Here is a 26,684-nt window from a genome sequence, read left to right on the forward strand (position 1 = left end):
CGCCGCCATTTGTCTTACTCATTGTATACGGTAAGTTTCTATTCTTTGGACCATATGGTATGCTTAGTCTTTGCTATCTCTGTATCTGCAATGATCACTCTGCAGCACATTACCCTTTTTGTTTATTCAGGAAACTGTTTTAACAGCTCACTTTTTCTTGTTTTTCAGGTGAATAATCGCATTTTGTCGAACAGCAATGAGTCATAGATAAACCTCATAATTATTTACTCTACCTGCTACTACGGTGTGGCTATAGAAAAAAGGTGCACTCAGTAATCTGCAAACCCACAATGCAGCTGCCACAGGATAAAAAAATTATTGAATAAAGTATAAAGCAATGTCCGATACATTGTTTCATGTGAGTAAGGATCCATCCATCCATCCATCCATCCATCCATCCATCCATCCATCCATCCATCCATCCATCCATCCATCCATCCATCCATCCATCCATCCATCCATCCATCCATCCATCCATCCATCCATCCATCCATCCATCCATCCATCTATCTGTCCATACATCAGTCCGTCCATACATCCGTCCGTCCATCCATCCATCCGCCCATCCATCCATGTACCTGTCCGTCCATCCATCGGTCTGTCCATACGTCTTTCATACCATTTGTCATTAGGGTCACAAGTAAGTGGAGCCTACTCCATCTGACTTTGGGAAATATTTTTGCCCTGGACCAGGTGCCAGCCAACCGCAGGGGAAATGCAATTTCCATATAAATGTAGTAAAATTTAAAACGGCAGTAGTGTAATCTCAAACTGCAGATTGTCATTAGCATTGAAATTAAGACTGATATGATGCACATTGTGCAAGGTCAGAGTCCTCCTGTGATGCAACAGAAGCTTAAAATTATTATGCTCAAGCATCTGGCACTCAGTGCCCATACACTTCCATTTCTGACAGTATTATTTTCTGAGTGTCTTGCCATAAAGTTGACCATGAACATTTTCTGAATTAAACCACTACCTCTTGCCAGCCTGACTTTCTTGGTAGCATATTTTTATTCAACATTTAGAAGTGTGAGTGCGCCACCTCTCCGAGATTTTTAGTGCTTGGGTAGCAATGACTAATTTTCTCTCTAGTGTTTGATCGTTGTAATAAGCTCTCAGAAGCGTAGAGACTCGACAAAGACCAAATTTGTTTCGAGAATACAACAGCGAAAACATAATGAAAAGTGCTAGTAGTTATGACTTTATTCTTTTGTTCCATGTTTGTCTTTTCACAGTTGCCAAAATATTCCTTTGTAGGTTAGACATATTCATTGATAAGCAGTGAGCGTTATGATTACCTTTAAAGCACGGCAATAGATCAAGGTGTGTTTAAAATTTCATAACTTTCTTAACTCCCTGCACATATTTGAATTTTTTCTGAACTTACAACATGAAGTCGCAAAGGATCAACTACCCCAATGCACATTTAGACGAAATAATAACTTATACAAGTGTAAGCATCAGCGGCACTTTGCAACAAATATACAGCGCAAATGGGACAATCAATAAACAGGCAGGAGAGTTCAGCCACCTTATGGATTTCATATTTAATGTTCTCAGATGGAATAAAGTTACACGGAAGCAATGTCTTCATAAATGGAGAGTGAAATTTTATTGGGTGTTTTACATGGAGTGTATTTTAGGTCTTCCAACATTCTGTATGTCCGCTTTACTTCTAAGAATTAGAAAAAGAGTTTTAGCAACTGCAGATGTTTTTGAAAAGCTCAAACTTGATTGATTTATTGGACACAATTGGATGCAGTTGTGTTGACGCCCAAATGGCCGAGACAAGCTCCATCTATTTGTACCAATATGCGGCAGTCTACAAAATGACCAAAACTCTGTCTGTCTTGCACATTTCCGGTGTGCCGTGCGCCAGAGAAAAAATGTAACGACAATAGAGCCCATAGTCATTTTTCACGAGGTGTCAGTTTTTAATTTGTTTTGTTCCACATTTGTTGCAGTGTTGAATAGATAATATTTGAAATGAACTAAATCATTCATAGGGCGCTTGGTGGCGCACTGGGTAGCACGTCCGCCTCACAGTTAGGAGGGTGTGGGTTTGATTCCACCTCCGGCCCTCCCTGTGTGGAGTTTGCATGTTCTCCCCGTGTCCGCGTGGGTTTTCTCCGGGCACTCCGATTTCCTCCCATATCCCCAAAACATGCTTGGTAGGCCGATTGAGCACTCTAATTTGTCCTTAGGTGTGAGTGCGAATGCGAATGGTTGTTCGTCTCTGTGTGCCCTGCGATTGGCTGGCAAACAGTTCAGGGTATCCCTCGCCTACTGCCCGACGACGGCTGGGACAGGCTCCAGCACGCCCGCGACCCCGGTGGGGACAAAGCAGTTCAGAAAATGGATGGATGGATGGATGGATGGATAAATCATTCATAATTCATTTGGTTTTAAAATTGTGAACAGAATGTTGAAATACTCTTTTGTTACCTTAGTTTCTCAGTAACAATGCTTTAAAAACAATCTGATAATGATCCCAATTTTTATGTCCTCCCACTTTAGTTCTGGCTGCATGTCCAAATCCAGGACTGAATGTAAGGTCAGCAAGGTGAGGGACGGCTGAAGAATAAGCTCTTGGGTAAAACTGCCACAGTTCACTTCTTTATTCATTGTGATTATATCTTTCCACTCCCCTGCACCTGCCCTTCCCTGCTACCTTCTTCTGCAGGCATGCTTCCCCCCGGCAGCATGGAACACACAATCTAAGAATAGAAGAACTGATTGGGGAAAATGAGGGCCAGTAGCCAAGATGAGGGCAGCTATCTTGAAAGTCTTACGTGTTGTTGCAGTTAGTGGATATGCTAATCGTTGCTGACATATGGTCCTTTCTCCAACGTGGTCCGAGGGACATTTAAAAATGGGAAAGGACACAGTGATTTCCAAAGTTCTGATTTTCAGTAAAATACAAACTTACTGTCCAAGTTATGTAACATTCTAGATTACAAAGTTAATTTTCATAAGCCCAAGGACAAAATAAATGACATTAAACAAGAAATGGATGTAGTAAACAATAGAGGGCAATTAGCTAATACAATCTTTTCCTGTCTTGTTCTGTCATACTCTGAGTTCTGGATTCTACTTTCACCTGGATTCTACTGGAGCATATGTTCCTTGAAAAGTTGTTCGACCGCCAAACCATTTGTGCATGTCCAACTTGGAAGTCTTGTCACAGTGACATTTTCATTCTGGGTAGTCATGACAAGTATGCAAATCATGCCCCTCTGGTGTACAGAAATAGTTTCTGTGTAAAATTTGTATGCAGTCCAGTTTCCCTCCAGTAATCCAAGACATGTGTCTCTGAAATTACCCGTTGTTGTGATCCTTATTTTGACAAAAGCATCTTCAATAGGCAACCTGTCTGATTTGGGGGGGAAATTATGTTCCAGACAGGATGAGTCTGTCTTTGGAAATTAAAAAAAATGCAAATGATAGACTTTGAAATTGACCTTTCACAATTCATTTTTCTGCTTTTAATATCCTGCTGTCATGCTGTAGAGCAGAGCACATCAGTGATGCTATCCTTGCATTTACCAAGTTACTTGGTAGGGGTTCTCATAATTAGTCAGTGATGAATATGGATTAAGAATAACAATCAAAACATGCAAACAATGAAAAGGTCTCCACATTAAAAGTTGGCCAACTAGGAAATTAACCGTTTATGAAAAGGCAGGTTGTAGATGTGACACTTAAACCTTTATCTTGCGTTATAATTTGATAATTTCGTTATTGCTTAAATAGTCATTGTCAAATTGTCTTAAATAAAGATTCTAAACTCTAAACAAAGGCATCTGGGAATTGTATCAATTAGAGCAGTTTGGCACACTGTACAGAATGCACACAGTCCCTTTAAGGCTCCATATTGATTGCACAGCAGAAAGTTTGCTTCATCACTGATGTCTGCAGCCTTCCAGATAAAGCTAGATGAGAGAGCAGGTGGAAGGACAATCATGCCTTAAAGACGTTAACCCTAAACATGGCACGTGTATATTGTATTGTTTGTGTGTGTGTGTGAAAGAGGGACCTCGATCCCTAATGTGTCACATTAAGCTTTTAGGCCTGTAACCCAGTCAACTTGCAGTGCTACTAACAGTAGCTGAGCTGTAGCGGGTCTTTCCTGTATGAGCAGTCATTCATCACACACACGCCCCGCTGATATCAAAACCATTCATCACTGAAGACAGGTAGGAGGGGAGTAAGGAGAATAGGGTGCCCACTCGACTCATATAGTATGTTGGTAGTCTGATGTGGTCTTCCTCCAAACGGACAGTCACGAGCCTCTCCCGTGGCATCTTTTTCATTTAGCTAGCAGTTGCGTCATTTTGTATAAACGTTTAAGTATGCTCATCCTGTCAACATTGCCTAATGGCCTCGGGCTAGCCTTTTTCTAACCATCCATCCACAGGCATTTTTTGAAGTAGGTCCTTTTTTATCTATACATGGCGTGATCATAATGTAAAAAAACAACATAGGGTTTTAATTCTAATGTCTCATGGAGATGATACAATATGTATGAGTGGCCTTCTTTGATGTATGTGTGACAAACAAGCAAGAGAGAACCCTGCAAATTTGGCCGCTTTTCAGCTCATTTCAGATTTGAATGCAGCAGGGAGGGCTTGGATGAGTGTCCAGTGCCAGAGGTGGTACTGCAGCTGGTGCCCCTTTCATGGGAAAACAAAATAGCTCCGTTTATCACGCACGGCTCAGTGAAAATCAAAGACGGAAGTCCGAGAGACTCAAGGTGACTGATCCATTTCATGTTTCATCAAAACTTGGAAGTTATGAGAGAGGATGCATCCATACATCAAAAGCTAATACACTACTGCGTAAACATACAAGGATATCTTCACGATAAATGTGTGACACGCACACACAATGGTTTGAGAGCCATAGATTAATGCACGAGATAAACTGCTGAGTAATTTAGGGAAGGCATGCCAAAACTTATCGCACCTGCGGTCTCACTCCTCGACCCCTTGGTAATTCCTTATTATTCCACTCCTCCTATTGTTCTCTCCAACACAAATTTTTCTAGACAATGAAATTTAATTTGACGTTTTGAAGCATTCATCTTAAATTCAATTTTGCTGAACAGAAGACAGTCTGCTGTGACTGCTGTGAGGTAGGGGCGCTTGGCTCATGAATGCATAAGTGGTGGTTTGATCACAAAGGCTTGTGTTCTTGTGCTGAAGTGTCCTTGAGCAACTTCCAAATATTCTTTAGTGAGTGCATATGTTCATGATTTATGATTCTTTTGGATATGGACTCAGTCTAAGCCCCACCTATTTGGGTGTCACTGTCTTGTGTGCTGACCGTCAACTCCAATTTGAGGGCTCCAAGGAGAGAAGTTTTACTTTTACCGTACACTTGCACAGCTCAAGCCTGCATCCGTCACATTGGGTTAGCTCTATTGCTACGTTAACATCACATTAGAGCGTTTCACTCTCCGGGCATGTCTAATCGATTTACACTCCTTTTTGCCGTCATGCAACGGCAAGAGTTTTGATTGGATGAGAAAAATAAGTAGCTCTTGGATCACTCTCATGTAGCACACCGACTGCAACATCGGTGTTCCTAATAATTAACAATCATGCCGGGGAGATTGAAATGATCATAAGTGTGATTAAATTTCTTAAATATTAATTGTGACATCAATATGTAATCACTTTTCTTTCAGACCTGAGAAAAGATATAGTTGCTTTTCCCGTAGCATTTACACGACACAGGTATCATGAACTCAAGTTAGTTGGTGCTCTCAGCTTTTGAGAAAGGAGCTACTGTAGAATTTCTGAAAAGGCAAGGGCTCTCCTGTTATAGAATTTTATACACATCAATTTGTCCACAGTTCTCACTCTCCACTCCCATGGGAATTAACGCACGCACACACACACGCACACACACACACACACACACACACACACACACACACACACACACACACACACACACACACACACACACACACACACACACACACACGCACGCACACACACACGCACACACGCTGCAAGGCAGCAGAATATTGAACAGTCTGTACTTGTCCCCAAGCACAGAGTCAGCCATTGCTGATGAATGCTAATCACATTCCAATTAATTCTTCCCAACTAATGCAGTCAGGGTCAATTCTAGATTAAAGTGCAATCCTCCCAGTTTGGCTACTTGCAAAAGTTAATAAAAACACATTGGTTTGTAATCCTATCTTGATCACACAGATCCATAAACAGCTCATTCACACCAGTGCTCACACTTACTACATCTTGCCATAAGCCCAGACTTGTTTAGAAAAAGAAAAAAACAAATCCTTTTCCACTGGAGGAATCTGGTGGGCCCATCCGCTTACTACTGTTTTTTTTTAGGTGATTGGAACCTAGATCATACGAGAGTCGCACTTATACATTTTGTATCATATCTAATTTTTTGTGTATTTGATATCTCACCATTGGCACCTTTCAACTCTTATGTTCTAACAGTTTTTTTTTCATAGATTTTAGGTCATTGAAGAGACATTTTCATTTGAACTGAAGGTGGCAGTAGTGTGTATTTAACTCAAAAGAGTGTTCTATGAGTGGGCTGCAATCAGTAGTGTTCCACCTCAACTTCTCCATATAACAGCCACTTTGGAGATGTCCTTGAACACAGCACTCAACACTATATTGGTTTGCTTAGGCCAGTGGGAAAAAATGACTGTGCAGAAAAGTCACAAGCGACGACCAACGATGGAACAATTTCTCATGATAATTCCCAAAATGTTCGTATAACATCCATTCACTTGTTCTCATCCTGTTTCTGTAAGGAGCTGGAATCTATTTCAGACCTTTTCGGATGATGAGACCTAAACTGGTCACTATTTAATCACAGAACATTTTTAGTAGAGACAGAAAACCATTCACATGCACATTTACACTGTCACTGAACTGGTGGTGCGTGTATTTTTCAATTCAAACGCTGAATTAAGCATCCTTTTGCAGGCAACATCAGTAAGAGGTTGTTGAATGCTCCCTTTATCAGAACACCTTTACCTTACAAATGTCAGCGTGTTCATCACTAAGCTTATAAATAAACAGTTCACGTTCAGAGAGGTATCTCCATGGCCAGATTCCAAAGACTTGGCTCCGTTATGACATATTTTATGTCACTCTTGCAGCTACGATTTCTGTGTGCAGACAGTCACAAACAAACAGCAGATAACTGCTCGCACAAATAGTATGTGAACAGACGTGCATGATGTTTACTGTGGGGGCCCATGGTGGTTTTTCGGACAATTGAATGGACATTCATGCTCACCCGCCATGTTCATTATTTTTTTTGTAATTACCTTGTGAATATGTTTCTGAACACGTTATATGCAAATAGTACTGTATTGTATCAGTGGCTAGCATCTGGGGATTTGAATAAGGCACCTGGGACAACTACGGGGGTCCTCTGTACCCGGACGTTAGTAGACAGTGAGCGGGAGTTTCGCCGGGTCTGACTGTAACTGCCACTGTTGTGCTATGTGTTTCAGTAAATGTATTATTTTGATAACAAACCCCGCATGCGTGAAGTGATTCATGTCCATGCGTGCGTTATTATAAATGATTTGATCCATGGTTGGAGACGGACTAACAATGACATAAGAATGATCCACTGCACTGCCGTTCATACAATGAACGGAAGCAAATAGCCCATGTTGGTACGATTAATAAAAAATATGACATGTTCCCCAGCTCACTGTGTGCTTAGTGTACAGTGTTTATCCAGTATCATTTCTCCCATCTTCCATTTTCTCTCAGCTGGAAGCTTTGTCTTGAGCATCCACAGCATCCACGCCCTGAAGCACACAATTGGTAATATGATGTTTTTTTCCCCCCAACTAAACATCATTAAAAACTAGCATGAAGTCTTTACCCAGTGCTCTACCACTGAAGTGATTAAGAGACGGATGTTACTGAGTATTATTAAAAACGATTACACAATATCATACTCTATAGTTTTTCTGGTGATTGATATTTATTGGGTTGCTCAGTGTCAGTCATATATATTTGCCTATATGTTTCCCTTTATCCAGACATTCATTTTCTGTACTGCTTGCACTCAAGATGTAGCTTATCCCAATTTACTGGTCAAGAAGTGGGGCACACCCTGGAGTCGAGCCAACCAATCCCAGGGCGTATACAGGTTCACACTCACATTCACATCTGTGACAATTAACACGCTTTTCCTGTTACCTTTCAGATATAATTCAGACAATCAGCATTTGACATCTTAGGTCTTTCCCTTGCCCATGACTTGCAAATTGATATTGGAGCAGTGTTGAAAAATTGCCATCTGGCACAAAGCACTGGGGTCCTGCCGACTTCGCGTTGTCGAACATCCTGATACTCTGCTTGAAGCATTTCAACAAGCAGATGCCAATACGGGTCAAGTTTTAGCAGTGCAGTCCTCCAGATGGACTTTCCCTGTTTGCATGAATACCTGTTCGAGGAGTTTGGTGTTTTCATCAGTGTTGGTTGTAGGAGGCTTCTGAGAAACTTGATATTGATTGCGGAAACTGTTCTAACTGATGGAGCGGTGTGACGGCTGGCTATAAAGCTTTGCAACCTCATGCTGAAGTGCGATTGGGAACTTTTTGCCATTTTGCAATGCTGCTCCAATGTCAGTTGATGAACCATAGGCGAGGAAATGACATGCTTTCAAAACTGCTCAGCCTAAACAGTCAATGGTCTCAAGTCTGTCTGTATGATACCTGAAATGAAATAATACTAAATGCGATAGTGACTTTTGGGACACTCTGTAGAGTCATCAGTTAACCAACTTTGCATGTCTTTTAAATATGAAATGAAACCAGAGTAGCCAGAGAAAAGAAACACAAGCACGGGGAGAATCTAAAGAGTCTAAATATTCATTAGCTAAGTGACAGACACCAATTACTGTAGATTTGTTTGGCTTGTACATAATTGTACAATATAACCGCTAGAAATCCAACATGATCGCATTCTGTGTCCCTTTTAAAAAAAAAACATTTATTTGTTACTACTAATAAAATCCGGACCTATTCTAGACGACTAAAAGCAGTCCAGTCGAATCATGTAGCATCTCTCCTCTCCAGATCTAATCAGCCACTCTCTCTCCCCAGACGACTGTTCCGATGATATTACCTTCCCATATGGAGAATATTACTCTAGTAAGCCATCTGTACTATCATCCCATCATCCCCTCCGGCGTGTGACCATGTGTGCGGGACTATGTGTGCGAGGGAGCCAGCCCGTGGGAGGGAGGATGGGTGAATGAACTAGACAACGTGTGTGTCAATAGGTGTGTGATTGAGTGTCTGAGTCAGGAAGAATTTAACTGTGTGTGTAATTCTGAGTCCCTGTGATATGGCCAAGATAAGACACTGTAATAATATCCACCCTCTCATCAGTCTGCTTGATGATCTTTGAAACAGACTATGCCACTCTCTCCAAAAACATAATCAGCCATGTTAGATAATACTGTATACAACACAATATCACTCAAACAACAATAAGGGTTACGCTGGATAGACGATTGCTAACTTTCTCATCAAGTAGCTGAATAGGTGATAGAGATGTGTATCAAGCTTGTGTTGGCATTCATTGAAAACGTGTCAAATGTAATGATATTGGACCTTGTGTTTATTTATGATATACTTGTTGACATTGCTCAAGTATTCAGCGTTTCACTTTCATCATATTATATGTTATAGCTTCATCCCGAAATGGATACAATATTTTTCCCATTAAAACTCTAAATCCAACTACTCAAGATGACAATGTGAAAACAAGTTTTTCTTGTAATCTTTAGAATTTTAGTTTAATTAAAAACTAAGCCATCCCATGTGCACAAGTATTCACAGACTTTTTTTTAATGCATCTTTGGGAGTAATTACAGCCTTAAGCCTCCTTGAATATGATGCTACAAGCCTAGCATGCCTATCTTTGGAGAATTTTGTCCATTCCTACAGCACCTCTCGAGCTCTGTCCGGTTGGATAGGGAGTGTCGGTGCTTCATGTACCTTTTGGCAAACTCCAAGCGGGCTGCCAGGTGCCTTTTAAACAAGTGGCTTGCATCTGTCCACTGAAAGACAGAGTGCTGCAGATTTCTGTAGGTTGTCCTGAAACTTTCTCATTACTGTGCAGTAGTGTGGGTTCAATTATGTGTGTGGTAATTGATTGGCAACCAGTCAAGGTGTGCCTTTCATTCAAAGTCAGCTCTGCAGCTGCAACTCTCGGATAAGCCGTAGCCTATATAAAATGCTTGGATGGATGGGGTTTGTCTTAGCTCTTATGTCAGCCAAATTAATTCCCTCAAAATTCCAACAACAAGATGCATCAAGACCAAAAATTAAGAGCCATACCATTAATATTTTGATAATAGCTGTTAATGTAATTAGATCATTTTGTTGACAAAAGACACTGCATCATACTGAAAGCTATTCCTCATATTTTGGGTATCTCAGTTGCCTGCCAAGGGCAACCAGATACTGCCACAAAGTAAAGAACATATTATAAATACTATGCTGAACCATACATCATCATCTTTGTAAAGATGTAATATGCTATTAAGCTCTTGTACTGGGTCTTACTTGATTTTTAGTGATATCTAATGAAGTGCAATAATACATTTTTCTCCTCATTTCTGTCAACTTCCAAAGAAGCTTTTCAGAGTGGAGCGCCTCGTTAACAGTGTGTAATTGCTGCTAATGGACGGCTTCTTGAAATACAATATCATTAGGAAGAGCATTTGCTGCCAGACATATGGATGCAGACGGGCTGAAAATAGTCTTACAAGTCCTTTTTTTTTTTTTTTTTTAATACAAAAACAACCTCAATCTGTGAACTCTGTGTCAGTTGGAGAGAATTAGAGGCTGCATGAAAAACAACAGCAGTGGGCTCCTTTAGGCACTTGGTGAACCCATTTAGTGAACAGCCTCTGGTGACTCCTCCAACTAAACGGGCCCCAGATGGGATGAAATTTGACCTTGTTTTGAACTATTTCCACACTGCCAAGAGGTAATATGGATGCTCTGCTAGTTTTCATTTACTGACTTAAAACCCCTCTAAATGAAGGGCCGATACAGACAATGTTGGCGATATTGGACTTTGTTACAATACAATATGATACAAATCAATCACGTTGTTTAATTTACAGCCATTAAAATGCATTTGGAAGAAAACTATTACAAGTTTGAAACCCCCAAAATTATTTGTACCTCAAAATGGGCGTAAATTGAGAAAACAAAGATGCAAAGCCCACCAAAATATAACAAAATCCATCTATCCGTTAGAAAATGTATAATTTATATCTGCAAATATTGCACATTTGAGTATCTGAGGTTGACTGTACTGAATTTAGGTCACTCGAAAATACATGCAAATATAGAGTCCCAAAACATGTAAATATAAAGTCACAAGATTGAAATAGACCTGCAGTGTTTCTTTCACATTGGTTAGTTTGCACATTGGATGTTTGGGTGGTCATGAGCTTGAACTGTGCAAGTTTTGTCAACACTGTATGAAAACCTCATGTAAAATTAATCGCGTGTCCAATTAATTTGTGCTGCTAGCTTTATATGTTTGCTTATTGACCAAATGCTCCGAATTTTGAGTCCGTGCATGTTCTCCACTATTCATCATCTTAACCAGATGTCTTCCTTGATTTGTCTCTCTTATTTATGGCATCTCTTGGGATAACAAATCAAGCTAAAGTAGCTCACCAATGAGACATATTCTGGTAAGTTGACTCTACTTATTTGATCTTGTTTTGCCTTGACACATTTCAGAATGATTAGAGAAAGGGCTTGGAGTCTCCTTGTGGGGCCGCCATTTGGAACTTGGTGCTGTGCTTTACTGCTGCTTCCGGGTGGCTGGGGGAAACCTACTGGCCTGCTGCCAAGGCAAAAAACACACACTGGTCATCAATTATTCAAATGTATCAGGAATGCATACAAGCATAAATATCCCCCAGATAGAAAAGCCAAGGCTGACACACGATGTACTCGTTTGTATAATGATATAAGTGTATGATTCCCATGAAGATAAAAAGGCACACACATGCCGAGCTGGTGGGTAAAAATAGAAACGACCGAGTGTCCATCCGTCACTGTCTGAAAGGCCCGATTGATTATTGCGCGTGCGTTCACGTGTGTGTAGGACACACGCTGTTTGACACACTCCACTTTCACAGAGAGAAGAGGTTAGAGTGTGAGTGGGCAAACAGTGATATACACACACACACACACGCTCAGACAGGTGAACCAGCAGGTTTAAAGAGAGAAATACCAATGCTGTCCAATAGACGCTGACCTATGAGCAAACACACAAACTTGTCCATTGCTGCTCAGCAGCCGCCTCTCTGCCTCGCATACATATTAGAAGACAAGTCCATGCATCTGTGCACATATGCGTTCATTCTCTCTGGGCATCTGCCCCCTGTGATAATCACCAGAGACTGCATAATTAATTGTTTTCCTTCTATTTCCATGAAAGCATTCCGCTCTTCATAAAAGCACCGGACCTTCTCTGATAGATTTAATAGCTTTTTGCTTCCTACTCTGTCTTTGCGTATTTGTAAGTATGATGAATTACCTGGTAGTTACCAAAGAATCTTTTACCCCTGCAGAATAGCAATGGGCCATTAGGGATGCAATGCTTAAAGGCTGACTCTGGCTTTGAGGGCTGTGTTGTCGTGCTATCAATGAGTATACATTGCAGTGTTGTGCTATATCTATGTATGTCCCCAAAACACAATGAAAACACCAAATAGAACCGTGTCAGCCTGTGTGTGCGCACGTACATTTGTGGTAAAGGTTACGCCTCTCATCTTTAAATATGTGCACTTATCAATATTAACAAATGACCTTACTTTCATCCACATCATAAAGCTATGGACATAAATACATCCACACAGACACTTCATTAGGAACACATTCCAGCTTTAATATAACAGCTATATTATACACACAAAGCGCAATTGCCAAAATAGTTCTACAGTGCAAGCGAGCAGTGTTATTTTTGTGAAAGATAAATCTTTTTAATACAGCTTTTGCAGTGGGTCTCATTTATTGGGACCTGAAGACAAAAGACCTATGGTTTGATGTAGAAAGCTGTCCACTGATTGTACATTGTTTATTGACATTATGGTGGATTCTTAGGTTGCATTTTCTCCGACAATGCAATGATGGAAAGAATCGAGTGAGAGTGAGAAACAGAAAGAGAACAAGAAAGGAAGGTTTGTTTTCAGGCTAGCACCTGGGCTCTATTGTACTTGAGCAAGTCAAAGCACTGAACTGTTCCTTGTAAGCAGGTTGTCACCTTTTCAAATACTGTATGCATGTAGTAATTGTTTTGCAAAGTAATGTCATTGCTGTCGGCAACTACTTTCTCCAAAACTGGATGCAATGAAAGATGAGAAGAAGCTACAAAATGTTAAAATATGCAACACTTCTGTTTGCGATTACATGCTCGTGAACGTTTATGCCTCTCAGCGTCAAGACACAAACTGGGAGGAATAAAAGTGACAAGAGGAAAGTCCGTAAATGCAAATGCTTTGATTAAAACATGAAAACAAGAGCGGCAAGATGAGCAAGTGAGGGACAACACAAAGACATTGTAGGCAATTACAGTGAACATGACTCTATCCCGTCTCGACTTGTGTTCAGAATGAGGTAGCATGTAACACTTAAAATCCACTGTCCTCTCTTGTCATGCTTTTCATCTTGCAAAAGCTGCAGTGTAAAAACAAAATTGTACATATGATGTTTACATTTGAAATAGCTTGCCCACTGGGATAGATATTTCATCGAGACTTTAATGAAGGCACATGGAAAATGTGTGTGTGTGTGTGTGTGTGTGTGTGTGTGTGTGTGTGTGTGTGTGTGTGTGTGTGTGTGTTTGTTTATATCTATGGGCCAAAAAGATCCAGTCTGCTTATTAAGTCAGATTACCTGGGGGGAACATCCAGTATGTTAGTGTATTCTATAAAGACATTATTCACTCTTCATCACGACCAAAACTAAGCAAGATGGCGATGTATACCCTCTCTCCTCTCCCTTACCCCTACTTGCATCTGTATGACCTTTGGATGACCTTCAAAAAATATAAAATGGCAATACTGAGCTTATTCTCGGCATTTTGGCAACAATGCCCTACCTCCTCCTGTCTACAAGATGTCCTCCACATAGCCACAACTTAATGAAAAGTTTCACTGGGTTGAACCAGACAGGTCTTTACTGAGTGTTTTGGGAGGATTTTCTCAAGAAACTCTAAGCTTGGGAGTCTTTAAAACACCGCATTTGGGCTCATTGTCCTTCTGCTTCCTTTCTTGCCTCAAAACCGCAGACTGACAAACAAGAATTTCATTTATGTGAGTACCAATGTCACTGTAAACACCAGAATCATTTCCTCAAAGCTGCTACAAAGGTTTTTGGCCCTTATCGCTTCATCGTACAATCTTGCACTCTATGTGATATCAGTGCAAAAAATAATAAAATAAAAAACAATATATATATATATAACCTATATATATTAGGTTATATATATATCAGGATATATATATATATCATCTCATCATCAATCAAGTCTTTCTTTGATTCGTTGGGCCGAGTAGTCTATTGCAAGTGCACAGACAGTGTGTTCCTCCTTTAATTAGAAGCACAGTGGGCATGATGACGAATAGATCTGTCAGAAGCAAACAATTCCTTCAAAAATTCAATAATTTCATGACCCAACTCTTGGATTGATTGAAAATTATTCATGCCTGGAAAGAAAGTCTAACCGGCAGATAATGCAGCCCAGTCAACAAAAAGAAATGATCTATTTAAAATAATTTTGTCATTGGTTTCATATATTTGGTAAATGTGGGCATGTTATCACACTTGATCTCTTGTCTACACATTTCAGTGAAACTACAATGTATTATAATGCAATTGCCAATCGTTTTTGCATTGCATTATTTACTGTCAAACAATCCTTTCACTGCAAATGTTTTGCATCCTTCCCTGGCAGCAGATATTCTAATGAAAGAGTTGAGTTGAACAAACAAACAATCCTTTTTATTGGTCTACTAAATGAAATCAGATAAACCAGAACAAATGTATAGCTCCATTGCAACACAAGACTTGTAATAATATTACTTCCTAGTTGCTGGATTGTGCTGAGTCTACAATAACATGATTTGATAAAGGAACACTTAGCACAGAACAACACACCGCCAGGGAGTCACCTTGCTTGTGCGCGCATACAAAAGAACCGAACACTGTTTTAGTGTGCAATTGTTATCGAGGCAAAAAAAAAAGAACGTTTGACACGTGTTGCGATGCTAAACGACCAATGTGTGTGTGTGTGTGTGTGTGTGTGCGTGCACTTAACATTTTCAGTTGTGCAAAAAGAAGGTGATTTACTTCATTGATTAGAAATACTGTAGGTCTAAGTATTTTATTGTTCCACAATTTGTTTTGAAAAACAAAGACCAAACCAGAAACTGAATCGATTTAAAAAATGTCAGCGAGTAAATACATTTCTTCTCGTGTTAGTTGATTGCTAAAAATAGTTTGTTAAACATTTTATTGCAAAAAACCCCAAATCAGCCGATCAATGCATGAATAGGATAATCAAATTTAAAAGTATTTGAATGTGACAACTCAACTCTCTGCCCTTCTCCAGCTCACCTGACTATAAGCAGTATCGAAATTGGATGGATTAAGGGATGAACGCATGTTAACACAGTATTTAAGCATGAAGGTTAATATTCCATACAAAGTGGAAGATTAATATTCAATACACGACTAATGGTAGAAAGTCTGACGTGACTGATCTACAAATTATGACACTACAACCGTTCACCAATTTTACATGAAATGCAAAATATCTGCTGATCCAATCCAGCCAATAAGATCTCTTTAAAGGCCAACTTCCCCTTGACCTTGAACAGGAATAAGTGGATGTATAATATGTATTTAGAAAGGTGTATCAACTTTGATTATCTGGACACTGTTGATGCACCACCACTGTGAAGGTGTGACCACTGTGTTGAAAGAACAAGATTTTAATCATATTGTATTCAACCTTCAAAATTTTAGTCACGCTCTTAAACTATAAATGTGAAACGAATTCATCATAGCCAGGCTCTATTTTAACTCAATATCCTGATACCAGAATGCACACAGTCTACCAGCCAATTCTGTATGTAAGTACCATGATGAAATGCAGGCTTGCCAGATAGTAAATCTCCTTGCCTTGCTAGGTTTTGAGATATTATTTCACTCCATTTCCCTTGTGTAGCCATTAGGAAGACTCATAACCACAGAAAACATGATGATCACACAGTTGGCTTACAGAGTGTCTCACCTTATCTACATAGGAAGACTGACCCATTAAATACATTGACTTCAAAAGAAATGGTGTTTTGCAGATATATGGTAAGGGTGTCCGTACATCCATTTTTGAGACTGCTTCTTCTGTTCAGGGTCATGAGAAGCTGGAGTCTAGTCCAGCTGACGTCGAACGAAAGACGTCCGACACCCAGCATGACATATGAATACAAATACACAAATTGTGTCACGGTCCTTTTTCTGAGAGAGGCAGACCAAGAGAGGGAACATAATGTTTTTACAACAGACAATCTGTCTCTGACTGTTAACAACAACATTTACAGATTGCTCCTCAATGAGGCACACTGACTCACACCAAATTATACAAAGCCAATTAAACTCACTCCACAATGTTCAATTCAAGCCATTACTTTCTGATGTGTGTGTGTGTGCGCATGTGTATGTCTTTTATACCTTTTGATACAAGACACCAACAGTTATTTTATTGTCAAGTCACGCTTGAAAATTTAATTGGCGAGAATCAGTATAGAAATGTCCCAACTGATAATGATAATAATTAATTTAGACGGTTGACAGGTTGCTAATATTTTTCACAATTGTGTAACTAATAATGTGCCGCTACATAATTCAGATGTGTTGTAGTCACCATCAAACTATAAATACCAATACTGTCCTAAGAACCAGAGCGCAAAGGGGCATCTCAACGAGTCACAGGGCTTGATGCTGTTAGGGCGGAAAGATAATGAGATGAGTGTCAATTGAGCCTGCATGTAAATGCAATCGGTCCTTTAATAAAGCATAAACAGTATTGATTGAATTGATTCTCACAGTCCCAAAAAAATTAAGAAGACAAATGAGGATATGGATCGAAGTAATGGTTAACCACCTAAACCACAACTTACACCACTATCATAACTGCAGTAGCTACAGAATAAATATTAATGCTCTTAGTTTTGAACCACGAATACCAACATTGAAAAATACTCGCCCAAGATTCCGATTGTGGTTCCAGTACATCCGTTGCTGATGAAACGCACATAAGCGCTTCTTTGTTGCAAATCCTCTTCGTCTCTTTCTTCTTTGTCCCTAATTCACCTCAGCTGTCCGTCCAAATCGATTCCTTTTCTCACTGTTCATGTGCATTCACACGCTCACTTGATTATCCTCCCCTGATTCAAATTGACTCAAGTTTGTATACGCACACTGTATATTCGCGCATAGATTCAAAACAAAATGCATTACTTTCTAGGACAGATTGAAACTCCAAATCTCAGAACTGTGAGTTAGTAGTACTAACCACCACTACCTCACAGTTGTGCCGCATTTAAGGAAGAAAAACTGTATATGCCAAACTAAAACAATACAAAAAAAAGCATGCGATAAACTGTATTTACGCACCTACAAAGTAAATAAGTGAAAAAGACAGACATTAGCAGAGGATATATCAGATGAATGTGTGACAACGCAGAAAATGTAATTTATTCAAAATGCTCTCTTCACGCTCTCTGAATACGAGAAAAGAGAGGACCTGACGAAGGTCAGAGGGAGAATTCCCTATTCTAATTCAGAGGCATTGCTCACCACCCGGAGCAAGAGCCATGGATTAATTTAGAGATCCATTCAGCACGCTCGTGCTGAGGGAGAGGCAGCAAAACGTGATGAGGACTAAACGAGTAGAAAAAGAAGGAAAGAAATGACGTGGAAAAGGGAAGGACAAAAGTGAGGAGAAAGAGGATGAGAGACTTTCAACCAAGAGACTGCTTGCCGAGTGACAGACGCTTCACTTAGGAGAGCTTCATTTTACAGACACTCCTCCCCTTATGGCCAACTGGCAGCAGTGTGCATGCGTCTGCATGTGTGTTAATGTGTATGAGTCAAAACTTGCACTGGAAATGAAAGAAAAAAGACAATTGCAAGAAAAAGACAATTCTACAGCTCCCTCAGACATCCCAAGAACATGCTTTTCGGATCACTTGAATATTTGAACTTTGAATGTGAGAGTGAATAGTTTGGCTAAATATGTCTCCTGCTATCGGTGGCGCACTGGTTAGCACGTCCGCCTCACAGTTGGGAGGGTGCGGGTTCGATTCCACCTCCGCCCCTCCCTGTGTAGAGTTTGCATGTTCTCCCCGAGCCCGCGTGGGTTTTCTCCGGGCACTCCGGTTTCCTCCAACATTGACGATAGGCCGATTGAGCACTCCAAATTGCCCCTAGGTGTGTGCGAATGCGGATGGTTGTTCGTCTCTGTGTGCCCTGCGATTGGCTGGCAACCAGTTCAGGGTGTCTGCTTCCCGGGTGACGGCTGGGATAGGCTCCAGCACGCCCGCGGCTCCCGTGCGGGTCCCCCGCCTACTGCCCGATGACGGCTTGGATAGGCTCCAGCACACCCGTGGGGACAAAGCGGTTCAGAAAATGGATGGATGTCTCCTGCTGCTGACCTGACTCCAAGAAATTGTTGACTGGCCTATACATGCATTGCAACTGGGGTTACAAGTGGAGATTACTTTAAGCACCCAGTCAACCGATATTAAAAGATTAGCTTCAAATAACCTGGGTGGAAATCAATACATAGAGAAGCGTCTGCCAATCCGCACGGACTTCTTTTATGATGGTATAAAGTATTTGGTGATTCTGTAGAGTTAGCACCAATGGGAGAAATTGGGAGTTATGTTTTAGCACATTCAGTATCACATCAATCTCAAAATAACAAAAAGATTCCAAAAAGCATTGCACCGTATAGACTTTTGCATTTAGGATTTATGAAAAATAGCAGCTTTTAGAAAGCAGACCTCAGAGAAGGCCAAGCTGACAGTGCCATCAAACAAGAACAATGCTGCAGATTTGCCTTGAAATGTTACAGTATTTCTTTTTGTTTTTGTATTGGCCTCATGTGAGCCCTCTGCAAGGTTTTGTAGGATTGAAGTGGTTTTTTTTTTCCAAAGAGGAATGTAATGAATCACACAAACAACAAACACACTTAACATCCATCATAAAACTTCACTACTGAAATAAAATCTTAACTATGCAGTGGACACTAAAAAATGTATCATAATAACTTCTGCCAGGCCACTTGTTGCCAGGCAGAATGGAGCAAAATCAGTGAAACTTTGACTAAACTTCACCCTTTTATTTTTGTTTTGTTTTGATGAAATCAGAAAAAAAAGAAGACAATGTCCACTCACAGCAACTCATAATGCGGAGTCAGCACTTACTCAAATTCCAAATATCGATTAATATTCACATTACGGAGGGTAGAGAAGGCTTGGATACTCACATGCATTGGTGACTGCAAAGCTGTTGGCTGTCTCGATATTGTCAACATGTGGGACCAGGTTGAAGGGGGCTTCCGTAGCGTTGGGGCTGGTGTTGTGAAGGAAGATAGCTAGTCGAAAGGCAGTGTATTCCTGATCAGTATTCCTAATGAACAAGCCGCCTAGGGAGTGAGGCAAAGGAAAAGGTGATGGAGAGGAGAAAGAGAGCCAAGAAAGATTGATGAGACATGGAAGATGACAAAAAAGGAAAGACAGAATACAACTAAGATCTTCATTACCATTGTGAGAAAAATGTCATTTGTCTTTCAGCACACACAAAACCTTGAAAGAAAATCCATGGATACCAGTGAATAGAAAAAAAAGGGAGCGGGGTGTAAGGGGAAGGAAAAAATAGAAATAACTAGCCTGTCAGAGGTTAGTAGACAAAACAATAATGAGTTGGAGAGGTGATAGATAATAGAGGATGGCCAGATCACAAAAGGGAAGAGCAGAGGCCATGCACAGAAAAGGGATGACGATGTGGATACAAAGTGTCATTTGGCCTTTCAGAACGAGAGACATCTGACCAAATGAGAACGCGATAAAAGATAAAAGAAATGGCACAAAATTAAACCTTCTAAAATGTAAAACAAAATTGGCGGTTGTGGGGATGGCTGTGAAGAGTGGAACGCCACATACTGTTGGTATTGAAAAGCTTTTTAGAACTTCACAAGGAGTCCCAGGGGGGCTTCTTTTATGAACTAAGACAGACACATTGTAATCTGGTTCATTCCAGCAACGATGCCAATGAGATGAAAATGAATAAAATATGACGTATCATTAGTACTAATTCAATCGGCGAATAAACACATGCACACAAAACAGAACAGGAAATCAACGCACATGGTTGACTTGTATGTTATGTCCTGTCAATCATGACATAACATTAAGATTGTGGGACCTTGTAGACAAAATTTAAACAATGAAAAAAATGAAAGAACCCAAATAAATATATTGTACATTGTGAAAGTAAGAAATGGACAAAATTATTGGCACCATTACAACATATTCACATGACACAAAAATGGCAACGTAACACTTTGTTGAAACTGATGGCCTGACTCACGATACCCATTCTAATACATCCTAAAGGTGTTTGGTGGGCTGAAGGTCAGGTGCTACTCAAGTTCTTCCAAACATCTGATCATGTCTTTCTCTTTCTGGACTGGGCCACACATTATTCATCCACTTTAACACACTTGGACACAAATCATCTTCAAATATCTTAAGACTAAAGTACATCTTTATGAACGGTGATGAAAGCGACAATATCCGTTCACACACGCGGAGAGCAATTCTTACCCAACGTGGCACACCGAGCAATATTTGATCGTGCGCCCACCCTCCCACATTGATTATTTACACTGAATTGTGCTTAATTGATAAGATTCAGTGTGACCTTTACACGTGTTTGTCATGTTGAAATAGAAATAGCCTTTTGCCAAACTGTTCTCATGATTGAGGCGCAACTAATGGGGCTAGTACAACCTCCTAATTGTGTCCCAATACATTTAGTCATGCACTTGTTTTATATATTTCTATTACTTTCTCGCTTTTGAAAAGAAATTCTTATATTGAACTTTTTTTTTCAATTAGATCAACCTCTGAGATTTGATCAACGCTTCGAGGGCTTAACTGATTGCAAACAAAGTGATTGAGTTGACTTTTAACAGTAAAAGACTGGGAGGGGAAGAAGAAAGATGACAAGGGAGGAGTCGGCAGGCAGCACATAATGAAGCAGGCCATTATTATGACAAGGTGCCATCTACATTTGTGTGAGCGTGTTTTCTCACTAGGAGTCCATCCTGCATGCTTCTAGTTTTCTAAGATTATCTCAGATAATTAACTCACGATGATCAACGCATGATGATTAAAATGTAAATTCAATAATTCCAAATAGAACAAATACTGGTGGCTGGAAGTGTTCCGTCGCAAAATTGCACTCTGTTTTGGAGCGCGCTCAATTGAACCTGGAAAGTTGAACATTCCTGATGTGATCTTCGTAAACATGAAATCTTACTCGGCACATGTTGTGATGTTCCTTCGATTTTTACGGGGCTTTTTTCGTGGCACTTATTCTGAAAAATAGATGGTCATCATTTTTGGCTATTGTGTGCAAAATCACCATATCACACAATTTAGCGATCAACATAGTGTTAATTTGCTTTTCCTTTGGCTTGGAGCCATTGATGGTCCCAATCCCTTATTTGAAAAAAGAAAAAAAAGACTTGCTATAGCGACGACTTCTCCTCATAGGACGAAGTGGAAAGTTGCAACATACGAGATGGGATTTGTTTCCACCTCTGGTAGACGACCAACTAAGAAAAGCCTGCATCCGACTTGTGAGCTTCTACTCTACTACAGTTCTCTAAAATAGAATTAATGTTAGCAAAGAGCAAAGGTTTCTGTCAAGTGACACTGCAGACGTATGTATTCAACTCTGGAAGTGAACAACGAACCAGGCAAACAGAAAGGTCACGTGTGTGTGTGCAGAATCTTCACCTCCTATCAGCAGCGGGTCCACACATGAAGTGGGATTTGTGTACATGCCACATGCATGGGCGTGCGACGCAATAGTTACGACCATCAAGGATCAGCCTTCAGCCGCCTTTTACCTGTAAAAGCCGTGTGTCCAGAAGGCAATGCAGACGCGCAGTGGATGCTAATTTGCCCCAAAATATTTAACATCTGAAGTTTATTGGCAGCTGTAGGTACAGAGTCAAGGAGATGAATCCCATTATAGGACCTCTCGACTGCCCCCCACAAGGAGTGATGCAGTGAATTCATTATCACACGTTTGACTGCGTGCCAGTGGCGTGTGCGCGCAGCATAAGCGCGCATGCACGTGGCGTTATCTGCAACGGGTGATCCCTATTTTGCAAACTTTATCACTTTTCGGGGGTTCATGTGCTTGGGAATGAAGGTTTTGCTTTCACGAGAAGGGAAAGGAAAGATAACTTGAGGGTTAGAGAGAGAGCGACAGAGAGGGAGGAAATACTGCAGTGTCTAAAGAGAGATAAGATTGAAGAAGGAAAAGCTTTTTTAAAATATTCACACAGACAAAACCAAACTCAATGTATTTGTAGACTATTTATGATTTTGAGAATAAATAAATGAATAAAAGATCATTGCTCACAATGTTACAACGTTACATTTTTGTAAGATGCTTTTTCTTGGAGACTTTGCAAATGCACATCTCTATGGAGAGTGGGGGGGGGAAGAAGCTCTCCAACTCACCAATCTGCACTGAGCTGGGGAACGCTCCCGTCGTCAACCCCCAAAGGACGGAACACAAGCCCAGAAAGTACCAAGAGAAAATATTAATCCTCATGTTTCTTCACTCAGGTCCCCTCAAAAAGTGTTGCGATACATTGACAGGGAGGAAGGAGGGAAAGACGGCAGAAAAAAAAAGAGGAAGGTTTTCTCCGTGTAATGTATGTTTTGTCCAGGATAGTATTCCTATTCCATGGTGGGCTTCAAGCGGTTATCTCCCCACCCCGCCTGCGTGCGCAGTCCGCTCGGGAGAGAGCTGTATGCGCGGCGCACATGGAAAGACTGGCGGGAAGAAGGAATGGGGAAAGTCGTTGCAAGATTGGCGAGCTTGCATAGAGAGCAGACTGCATGGAGCAACTGGACATGCGCGCCCCCTCCTCCCTCTTGCTCTCTCTACCTCTTTTAGTCATACTCTCACTCTCTTTTCTACACCATATACTTTCTCCTTCCCTGTGTTGACGGTGATTCCGTGCTTGAGGGGAGGCGCGGATTAAACACATTTACGCACTTTCTACACGCTTGTGATCGTCTGCATTTATCACATGTCAAAGGTCTCCTCTAGTTTATATTATTCTTGTTGAGTCAAAGAGGAAAAGATCGTTTCCTTTAAGAAGTTTAAATAAAGGGTTCCTCCTGCGTCAAACATAATCCACCCTGACGCAATGGTCCAATATAGTCTGTCTGTCTCAGGTTTAGTTCACGCTGCAGCCGTATTAACAACAAAGAAGACCACAAACATCTGGCCAGGCTATTTCAGTACTTCAATGCCATGAATTGAAAATACGAATATGAAGGGGCCATGTCATCACTTTTCTTACCCCACAGCGCAAATGTATCCTATATAGGTAATAAAATAATCCTATGTAACTGCCTCGGAAACAGATATACCGCCGAGTTCATTTCTTTTCCATCTCGTTTTAAAAACATTGTTACGTGTGTGTGTGTGTGTGTGTGTGTGTGTGTGTGTGTGTGTATGTGTGTGCGCGCGCGTGTGTGTTGGAATCACAGTAATGACCACTACTACAATAGCACGGGCTTTCTACATTTACCAGAACTGTCCATGGTCCTGAAAGTCAATAACGCATTGAGCTGGATGCAGTTTGGATCTATCTACTTCCAAATCAATCAGTTTATTTCTAATGTGTTAATTTGATTCAGTTTATAATGATGTAGATTGTTGGTTTGTGGTTACCACTCCTGCCTCACACGCAAAAGATCCTTTGAATATTGGCCCTGGATCTCGTGTGTAGAGTTTGCACCATATTGCATGGTCTCTTGTGTAGGCATGTGACTTTGGCTTTCTCCCACTCTTGAAAAAAATCCATAATGGGTTCACCGAAGACTCCAAATTGTCAATACGTGTGAATGTGAGTGTGAATGGTTGCTTGTCAAACAAAACAAAAAAAAACATTCTTCTACATGAAAAGTGGTCATTAATTTCCACATACCCAGCAAGGGTAATTTATTTCTCATTTGTGAGATTTATTAATGAATATTATATTAATATAAATAAATAAATAAATAAATAAATAAATAAGAGGAGCAAAAATGGAGTAAGTGTGCATACTTGGAGTCAGAATATAGTGCAACCATTTAACCAGCAATCACAAGTCTTTTGCATACATTCCCAATGCAGTTTGTGTACAAGAATCATTTTTCTATTTTTCATATCTTTTCAAACGCTGCAAATTGATCCCGACCCTGGGATACATTAGTAATGCATAGAATTCTGAAATGTTTTGGCAAAAATCGCATTATTAAGCCAGCAGGCATGTAAAAATAGCCAGTGGTGTTCTTTTATGGTGATGGTGGGGTGACTTGAATGTATTTAACAAAACTGCCATTTTCCTAAGTGGACGTTATTTTCTAATGCATAATTCTGTTATTGCAAATTCATATAGAAGATATCTGAGTTTACACTATAATGTTGCTGTCTAGGTTTGATGTACATGTAGTCTATCACCTGTATGTCTCGGCTGTTTGAATGCAATCAAAGGATGAAGGCCTCCCAGGAATTCAGTCTCCCTGCCTAGCGAATTGACCCAAGTCGATTACATGGTTCACAGTCAATACGGCACCTTGGTAATAAAGACCCATCAGTCCAGCGTTACAGGCTATGATAATTGACACGCTGGTGTTTGCTTTGTGCTGCGGCTCAAACCATATTGAGTGTAAATCAGCACAACGGTATTGGAGAAAAATGTGTTACTTTGCATTTGATGAAGAATTGCTTGAATTTTTGCTCACCATGCAGCTAACATCTAGGTCATAGCATTGCCATCTTTTTTGCTAGTAATGTCTACTTGTTTAACAAAGTAAGGAAGTCAAATTGTGTTTTTATGTACTACTGTTCCAAACATACTTAGACTTGTATTTTTCATCTAATTCTGGCTCTCCACAACGCGCAATCAAGGGTACAAAAACATTAAAATCACAGCAGCAAGTCGGTGATGGACGAGTGAGTGTTTCGCTGACCAGACAGCATGGATTCACTTCCATTTCAGAGTTGCTGGGAATGTGAGTGCTCTCTGATTGACTGGCCACCAGTCCAGAATAGTCCAACTTGCAGCCAAAGTCAGCAGGGATTGACTGCGGCTCTCTGCGACCCTGAACAAGATAAGCCTTGTAGAAAACGAATAGATGGATCACAGCAGCATTTCTCCTGTTGCTTATCTGTGCTCGTTATTTCCAAACTTTGGACTTGGCCTTGTCCCAGACGCTAGGCTGAAAACTCGCATTTGTGAGAATGTGTTTATCTTGACACGTTTACTACATACTACTGGAATACCTTGTGGAATTGCAAATATGGAGGAAATATAATTCCATTCCTCATTGAGGTCAAAAGTTCTTCCAAGCATACATGGATGGACTTTGCATACTGTGATGCAGTTATGCTGTAACAAAACATTTCACTCTGAAAATGTCTCATTGAGATGACAAATTCAAATCTTTTTGTGCTCTGATTGATTATTTCTATGGATTGAGAGGTTTGTCTCAATGTTTCTTCTTCCACGTGCAATTTATTTACCCGACATCAAGCAGGCGACAGGCGATGCTGATTTGGCTGCTTTGTTCCATTCTTGTGTAAAGACAATAGTGGCGCTATGAATGTGCAGACGCCATTCCACTATCTTCTTCTGCCTTTGTCGCTCATCTCTCTCCATCTCCCATCCTTCCTGTCTCTTGCTCATCATCGCTTGTGTTTTCCATTCATATACAAAAGAAAAATAATGTCTTCGAAAACAACACATATTACTGTAATTGTATGTAACAAGAAAATACGTAGAGCTTCAAAAGCCGTCTCGCCATTTTCTAACAATATTAAAGATTTAGTTTTCTCAGCTGTTTGTATGACAGCTGTCATCCAGGAGACTTGTTACCTCTCCTGCTTGAAAGGTGCCGAAAAAAAAACACTTGTGCCCTCCACTTTCATCAGCGGTTTCTCATCAATCTTTACATTCTCTTTCCTGCCTGTGTGATGAATCATCAATCTGAATGCCCTTCCCTCTCCCCACTCTTCGTTTTACACCCGTCTCTATCTCACTGCTGCCTTATCATCCACTTGAGCCATCTGCCCTGTGACTTGTGCACTTAACTGTATTTCCATCCCCCCATATAATAGCTTTTTCTGCATTTCCTACAATCTATCATTTAAGTCATATAAATGTATCCAGCGATCCTCTCTTGTCTTGCTATCACCATGATGGCTTTTTCTTTTTTTTCAAAACCCACTAAAGCCTTTAACTTGACAGACT

At 40.4% G+C, this 26,684-nt stretch overlaps 1 protein-coding gene across 1 annotated transcript in view; it reads right to left on the minus strand.

Moving 5' to 3' along the window:
• gria4a (glutamate receptor, ionotropic, AMPA 4a) overlaps positions 1-26,120 on the minus strand; it is a 74,123-nt gene extending 48,003 nt beyond the window's left edge. The window contains exons 1-2 of the mRNA XM_085916410.1: positions 25,958-26,120; positions 19,620-19,886 (exon numbers count right to left, since the gene is read on the minus strand). Coding sequence (XP_085772536.1) covers positions 19,620-19,886; positions 25,958-26,120 — 430 coding nt within the window. The remainder of the gene's footprint in view (positions 1-19,619; positions 19,887-25,957) is intronic.
• Between the last annotated feature and the right edge of the window lie 564 nt (positions 26,121-26,684).

Source organism: Syngnathus leptorhynchus, chromosome 7 (assembly GCF_054491065.1).
Source record: "Syngnathus leptorhynchus isolate UIUO chromosome 7, UIUO_Slep, whole genome shotgun sequence".
Lineage (NCBI taxonomy): Eukaryota > Metazoa > Chordata > Actinopteri > Syngnathiformes > Syngnathidae > Syngnathus > Syngnathus leptorhynchus.